Genomic DNA, 6622 nt, shown 5'->3' on the forward strand with positions numbered 1-6622 from the left:
TTGTTTCATGTTCAGGCAGTTGGAAAATGTGCTTGTTGTCACCATCTAGTGGACACCAATAAAAAACACAAAAGTGTAACTATGTTTAAAAACATCGCAAGTAATTTCAGTTAAACTGTAAATACGGATCAAATCTGACAATCAGACTGATATGCTTCTCAATACAATTATTGCTTTGTGCGTCTTTAACCTTGTCAGTCTGAATCAGGACATCTCAGAGAGCCATTTAACTGCTCCAGCAGATGTTATCTGTTTTAACTTTACTGTATCTAACGATAAGGTTATACTATTTTTCTTACAATTCAAATATAATTCATATAATGTATCATCTCATATAAGTATGATATTAAAAAAAAAAGCTTTTTGCACAAAATAATATATACGGAGGTCTGCAACTTATCGTACAAAATCAAATGCTATCTTTTCCATCCAATGTACAAGTTTCTCTTACAATCATATCCTGATTTTGTGTTAAATCACATTCAGCACAAAACTGTTGTTAACACAAAGTACATCAATTGGCCTTATATAGATGCATAAAGCATCGCACAATCTTCTTAGAAAGAAATAAAGTTTAATCCATATTTTATAAACAAAAGGTAAACACTGTCACCACAATAACTCCCCACCACCCTCCCTTCGATTCTGCCAGCAGCAACATCTTGTTTGTTACATCTTGGAAGATAAATAAAACATTTTGTTGACTTCACTGATGGGAATGTCCCTCAGTCGAGGTACTCCCCCCTTATGACAGCAGTCTGTCCTCTGGGTCTGAGCATAGACATCTGTGACAGAAAGGAGACATTCAAACGTGTTATGGTCAGGACGTTTGGGAATCCATTCAAAAAAAAAAAAAATCCTCTAACTATTTGAGTGTTTTGTGAAGTCTGGAGACATGATATTAGAGATTGACTATCATAAATATTTAAATTACATTAAAATAGACAGCACATTTTAAGCTTTTACATTCTCATTTAGAACTTTTTTTCTAAATTTTTCCGAAGAAATAATGACCATAGATCACAGTCGGCTTACAGTAACGTCCTCCTCACCTGTGATGTTGTCCACAGAGTTGAGCGGGGCCGTGTTGTTCATGTTCACTCCGAACAGCAGCAACGCAATGATGGTTATTGCGACCAGCAGATAGATGGGCACCGCAAGAGCCCAGTACCTACAAAGGGAAAAAGGTTTCAGTTCAAGGATCATAAAAAAAAAAACTAAAAAAAAAACTACTAATGTGGCTGATGTACTCCCTGTGCCATGCATTTATTTGCGAGTCAGGGGAGGCAACTTGTTACCATCTGATTCGAACAATTGGACTCACTTTTGAGGCCAATAAGTGAGGCCTATTGAGTGAAGCCACTCCTCTGGTATGAAAGCCCACAGGCAATACAGACCTGTGGAGAGAGGCAAGGAACATTACAGATGTGGTTGACACTGAAAAATGTAAATATTTGACTCGTTTACTTTCTAAATCGGAGTCATTTTGTACACCTAAAACATTTTTACACCGCACAAAAAAGCTTTAAGAGTTTTCCTCTTCGTTACATTTGCAGCCTATTTTTTTTTTTTTTTTTTTAAATGGAAATATTATTTTCAGCAGGCCTTTTTTTTTTTCTTTTTCTTTTTTCATGCAAGAAGAGAAGCACTGTTTTGTTATTTGGATGCATCATATAGTTTTATTTTTTTATGTTGGGAGAATGAAAATAACAATATTTGACTTACAGAAGCCAAACTTTGAGCCAAGGAAAAGAACGAAGCCATAAATGGCCCTCTCAGGCAGAGGAGAGGGAGAGTTCTCCACCATCATCTGGAATCAAAACAACAACAACTTAAAACAACATACATATTTAGGCCCGCAGGTTGCAATGTAAACACGACCAGATATGTTCCTGTCAATGCAACAGAACTCAGCTTTCGATATTCAAAGTTAATTACCAAGATGTTTACGAAATATTTTTACGTGACGTATTAATCCATCATGCAGATATAGTCGACTGTATAAAGTAAAACAAGTTACACAAAATATTTCTATTAAAAGTCACGCTGCTTGTTTGATTTAATCACATTAAAGCCGAGAAACATCGTCAGTCCGTCATCTTACCTGTTTGTCCCACGCAATATTTAGCGCGATGTGAAACGTTCACTATGAAAAGCAGTTCCGCCTTTCAAATAACACGCTGAATAAACCACTAAACATAACATTTTTACGTATTAAAATATTTAATTGTATTATTTAAAAAAAAAATGTTTTCCCAAAAACAACACCACAGCGGTAGATCGTTTGGGGCTGTAACTAACTGGAGACGTTTTAAAACACGGCGTCATGCTTTTGACGGACACATTTGTCTGTTGCGCATCTCGGAAATATACATTGCAGCATGGTTTCGGAGTACCAGAAGTTTACGAACGAGGAATTTAATCAGCAGTTTAGGAAACCATCGAAACACGTTTTCTGTGTTAGCGTGGCTTCAACTAACTGTGGGGAAACAGTTCTCGGTGAGATATTACTGACTGTTGCTTTCTACGCGTGACGTGGTAACGAAGCGTCGCAGCTCCGCTCATCCAGCGTGGCTGAGGACGGTTAGAAGAATTTACGCACCTGAACAAATGATGCGCAGTATTTAAACGAAAGGTGACCATAATGTCTAAGGTGAGGGCAAAGACGGCAGCCGGTGACGCTAAAACACGCCAGCCTGCAGTTGAGAAAAACAACATAGTGAAAGAGAAAAAGAAGCTCTGGTTCAAAAAGAAGATCAAGATGAAGACGCGTCTAGTCCAGGACCAAGACAAACCTAAGAACCTGCAATGGCAACGTCCGAAAGATGCCCAACTGTTCTCTGCCAACTGGAAAACACTGCAAGAGGTCAGTAGGTTGATCTTGATGCGTAGGTAATATATGTGCATTCGTTTTTTTTGTTTGTTTTAAATCGATACTTCCTCAAGATTGTGCTCAACTTTCCGCAGATGTTGAAGGCGAGTGCGCCGGAGAAGAAGCAGCCAGTGACACCAAAACATCAGAACGGACTGTTGACAAAAAAGGCTCAAGAAAATTCTTCCAAAAGTGTTTCCAAGAACAATGCTTGTCCCAGCCAAACGGCCTCTGAGAAAATGATGAAGCACAACACAGCTGTCCCGAAGGAGACTCGAGGGAACTCGGAGGTGCCGGCTGCCTCCAACACAAAGAAGTTCAGTCCGCCAAAAAGGAAAATGGACAATGGAACGTCAAACGCAGAGCAAGCAGCCAAGAAAAAGAAGTCTGTGGTTGAGGAGACGAAACTAAAAGAGTATGTATGCTGCCTCGACTTCTGCTGACGTTTGCATGAGCATCATTGCAGCTGCTAACCCCACGTTGTTATGTGCTGTCGCAGAGAGGATCTTTGGTTTGACGACGTAGACCCCGATGACATTGAGGCCACGGTGGGAGCGGAAGCAGCAGAGATCATGAGGAAGAAGCAGGGCGTGACCAAGGACACGGAGAGCGCCCTGGTCAAGGAGCGCTCTTTTGAGGGGTGCGTGACTACATGTCCTTTTTCCTGTTCCCAGAGTTTTGCTCCACGAGAGAATACAGCCTGCAACATGAATGCCTTATTAATAACGATAAATAACAGATCGACATGTTGCCTCTTAAACTTCCAGGCAAAAAAACAAAATGTAACATGGTGACTCGTGTTAATAGATACGTGAGGTGAAATTTCTAGGGGGGGAAAAAAAAAATCAAGTTTTTTTTGTGTGGATGAAATAGCCAGACTGGAATGTCTGTTTTGCCCAGATCGCCAAATTGAGAGCTGACAAATGAAGTCAAAATGGCTGGCCATATACAGGTTTTTAAAGAGGATACTACCCCAGTACAGCATAGCAAAGTCTCTTGGGTGGCAGTCAATTTAAAAAAAAAAAAAAAAAAGTTTAAGTACTGGTTGAAATCAACTGTATTTTTTTTGCTTCTTCTTTTCTTTTTTTTTTTCTCAGGACGCCCGTATGTGTATTTCCGTCTTGATTTACTGCAACATAACTCGTCAATACACATTCTGTTCTGTTATGAAAACACTTTTACGGCCGATGATGGGTAGACAGATTTTGAGTTTGGTTTGGAGAAGTTTTTGGTGTTTCAGAGGCCAGAGTTGCGCCTTACTTTTTTAAAGATTATCCAAACAAACCAAAAAGAGAAACATCACTCCTCCGGCAGGTTGGAATATAAGTGAAGACTCTCTCTTGACTCTGTTGTCACCCTGTTTGCCATTCACCTACAACAGCCTCACCAGAGCTGTGGCCATTGATTGCGAGATGGTGGGAGTCGGTCCTGACGGGGAGGACAGCATGTTGGCGCGCGTGTCCCTCGTGAACCATTTTGGGAAATGCATCTATGACAAATATGTGAAACCCACAGAGAAGGTGACAGACTACAGGACAGCTTTCAGTGGTATCCGACTGGAGGACATCGAAGATGGTGAGTCATGACGTCAGTTGTAATGAACAATATGATAAAGCTAGACGATTTATTATCAATTGCTTGAAAGTTGTTTATTCTGTATGCATTTATCATCCGTGGTTGTCGCATTGCAGGAGAGGATGTACAGATTGTGCAGAGGGAGGTTGCTGAGATCCTGCAAGGGAGAATAGTGGTTGGACATGCCATCCACAATGACTTAAAGGTAGCCCTGATGTAATATCTGAGAGGAAATTGAACTTTTCAAACTAAGTTTGAGCACTCATAAACCACCTTTAACCGACTCCTGTTTCAGATTCTGCTCTTGGATCATCCAAAAAAGAAAATCCGGGACACTCAGAAGTATAAACCTTTTAAGAAGATCGTGAGGGTAATCATGCAATATAATTACTCATAACTCAAATGTTTACAAATGTAATGAATTTGATTCCCAAGTACAGCCGAGCCCCCCAAAACTCTGTGCAAGGTCCCAGACCAGATTATGAAATCAAATTCAAAGTCAACTTTATTGTCAGTTCACCATATGTGCACAAGACCTACAGAGAGATCAAAATATTGTTTCTCACAGTCCCACGGTGTGCAAAAATAAAATGATAAAACAAGAAATCTAAGTGATGAAATGATTTTGTTTTTTCAGAGCGGTCGACCCTCACTGAAAGCCCTCTGTCGAGAAATCCTCAATGTGAAGGTCCAACAGGGCGAACATTCATCTGTAAGTCATCACTCAAAATAAAGTAATGGTGATAATATGCACCGTCTCCCCCTTCAGAATAACAACAGTTGATTTAAACACAAATGTTTTATTGCCAAACATTATAAACTATGTAAATTGTTGCATCTTGCACTTATCCCGGCTTCTTTTTTTTTATTACAGGTCCAAGACGCTCAGGCCACAATGAGGCTGTACACAATGGTGAGAAAACATTGGGAAGTAGAGATCAAAGCCAGCCAGAAAAACAAAAACTTGGACAAGAGTGAGAGAAAGCCCAAGTCTCCCAACAACTAGGACGACAATCACATGGGAGAATGAATTCAAAACCAACATAAGGACCTGATCAGAGTGACTGAAGTGACTAGAGATTTGTTTTCAACAGGATGTAGAACACTCAAGACGGTATAAAAGTCTTCTGTGAGATCCATCACAAAGTGGGCAAAAGCAAACCATTAAGAAAAGCAGTGAAAATGTAAAGATGTTTGCCAAAAGCTGATTTCCTGAGTCCCCTCAAGGGGGACCGGTCCAGGTTGTGAAAGACTTGATTATTTGCTGACCAGCCAGGAGTTTTGTTCCTGAATATGTAAACCATCTGAGAAAGCACAGAGCCTTTGTTTACACAGATCCTCCTCAAATATTTCCAGACATTATTTCCCCAAAATGCAATTCCCAGCAGTCGAAGGCAGGTGTTAAAATCATTCACCATCAAACATCATCTGTGGAGCGCTCTTGAGAACGTGAAATCATTTGTCCTTTAACACATATTGCATTGTTTATGTATTGTTCATGCATTTTGGTTTCAGTATTTTATAAATGGTCTGATTAGAGCTTTCGGTCTCTTGTGACCTGGCTCAGAATAATCCCAGGGTTGTTTTAAAAGTTGAATGTTTGAAGAGGTATTAAATTAAACATGAGGCACTCTATGTAACTGTATTGCACATTTTGTTTATAACATATCCAAGTTTATTATCGCCTGAACGGATCTCTACACAGCAGACGGTTGACTGTTCACCCATCCAATACCCAAAATCACAACTTTCAATTTTTCGGTTCATCACAGTTAAATCTTTGTAATGTGATAGATTTTTTTTTTTTTTGTCTCGTCTTTACCTCGTGGATGACCACAGTTTGTCCACCTTCGGAGCAAAAGTGCCGTCTTGAATACTCAAGTCGATCTTCGGTTCACTTTTTAAGCATTTCAGCAGTGAGCCAGAGAGTTGAGTTTTTTTTTTTTACCATGACTTGTCTTTGGCCTTTGGATCGGGGCTTCTCATTGCTGCACTGGGATTCAGGCTTCCCGTGTGCCTGTGTGATTTGTTGTACACTAGAAATGAAACTTACACCCTTGGTCCGGTCTCTGAATAACACTGAAGTTATGGAGCTCATTCAGACTGTAGAACATTTTCTCTCTTTATCTTTCTCTGACAAACACAAAAAGGAGATGAACTCGGTTTCCATTTTAT

At 39.8% G+C, this 6622-nt stretch overlaps 2 protein-coding genes across 4 annotated transcripts; one reads left to right on the top strand and one right to left on the bottom strand.

Moving 5' to 3' along the window:
• Window positions 1-335: 335 nt before the first annotated feature.
• Window positions 336-2116, bottom strand: pigp (phosphatidylinositol glycan anchor biosynthesis, class P). Of its 3 annotated transcripts, none has more exons than XM_069155710.1 (5): window positions 2105-2116; window positions 1726-1810; window positions 1325-1397; window positions 1053-1171; window positions 336-785 (listed from the first exon to the last, which is right to left on the bottom strand). In XM_069155710.1, exons 2-5 carry the CDS (start codon window positions 1808-1810, stop codon window positions 670-672), a joined length of 393 nt encoding a protein of 130 aa, XP_069011811.1. In that variant the 5' UTR covers window positions 2105-2116; the 3' UTR covers window positions 336-669. The 3 variants fall into 3 exon arrangements, with proteins under 3 accessions (XP_069011811.1, XP_069011809.1, XP_069011810.1); XM_069155708.1 differs by lacking the exon at window positions 2105-2116 and adding an exon at window positions 2068-2091; XM_069155709.1 differs by lacking the exon at window positions 2105-2116 and adding an exon at window positions 1939-2041.
• Window positions 2117-2326: 210 nt separating this feature from the next.
• Window positions 2327-6082, top strand: rexo4 (REX4 homolog, 3'-5' exonuclease). Its single transcript, XM_069155707.1, has 8 exons — window positions 2327-2866; window positions 2968-3287; window positions 3372-3512; window positions 4254-4447; window positions 4564-4652; window positions 4743-4817; window positions 5085-5159; window positions 5322-6082. Exons 1-8 carry the CDS (start codon window positions 2645-2647, stop codon window positions 5451-5453), a joined length of 1248 nt encoding a protein of 415 aa, XP_069011808.1. The 5' UTR covers window positions 2327-2644; the 3' UTR covers window positions 5454-6082.
• The last annotated feature ends 540 nt before the right edge of the window (window positions 6083-6622 follow it).

This window comes from Embiotoca jacksoni, unplaced genomic scaffold (assembly GCF_022577435.1).
Source record: "Embiotoca jacksoni isolate LCO1_2020_lvr unplaced genomic scaffold, fEmbJac1.0.p SCAF_20, whole genome shotgun sequence".
In the NCBI taxonomy this organism is placed as follows: domain Eukaryota; kingdom Metazoa; phylum Chordata; class Actinopteri; family Embiotocidae; genus Embiotoca; species Embiotoca jacksoni.

Coding starts and splice junctions, on each gene's coding strand:
- rexo4 (XM_069155707.1), top strand. CDS start 2,645: ATGTCTAAGGTGAGGGCAAAGACGGCAGCCGGTGACGCTAAAACACGC. Junction 4,653..4,742: donor CCATCCACAATGACTTAAAG/GTAGCCCTGATG, acceptor CTCCTGTTTCAG/ATTCTGCTCTTGGATCATCC. Junction 5,160..5,321: donor AACAGGGCGAACATTCATCT/GTAAGTCATCAC, acceptor TTTTTATTACAG/GTCCAAGACGCTCAGGCCAC.
- pigp (XM_069155708.1), bottom strand. Junction 1,172..1,324: donor CTCACTTATTGGCCTCAAAA/GTGAGTCCAATT, acceptor TTCCCTTTGTAG/GTACTGGGCTCTTGCGGTGC. Junction 786..1,052: donor CTCTGTGGACAACATCACAG/GTGAGGAGGACG, acceptor TTTCTGTCACAG/ATGTCTATGCTCAGACCCAG.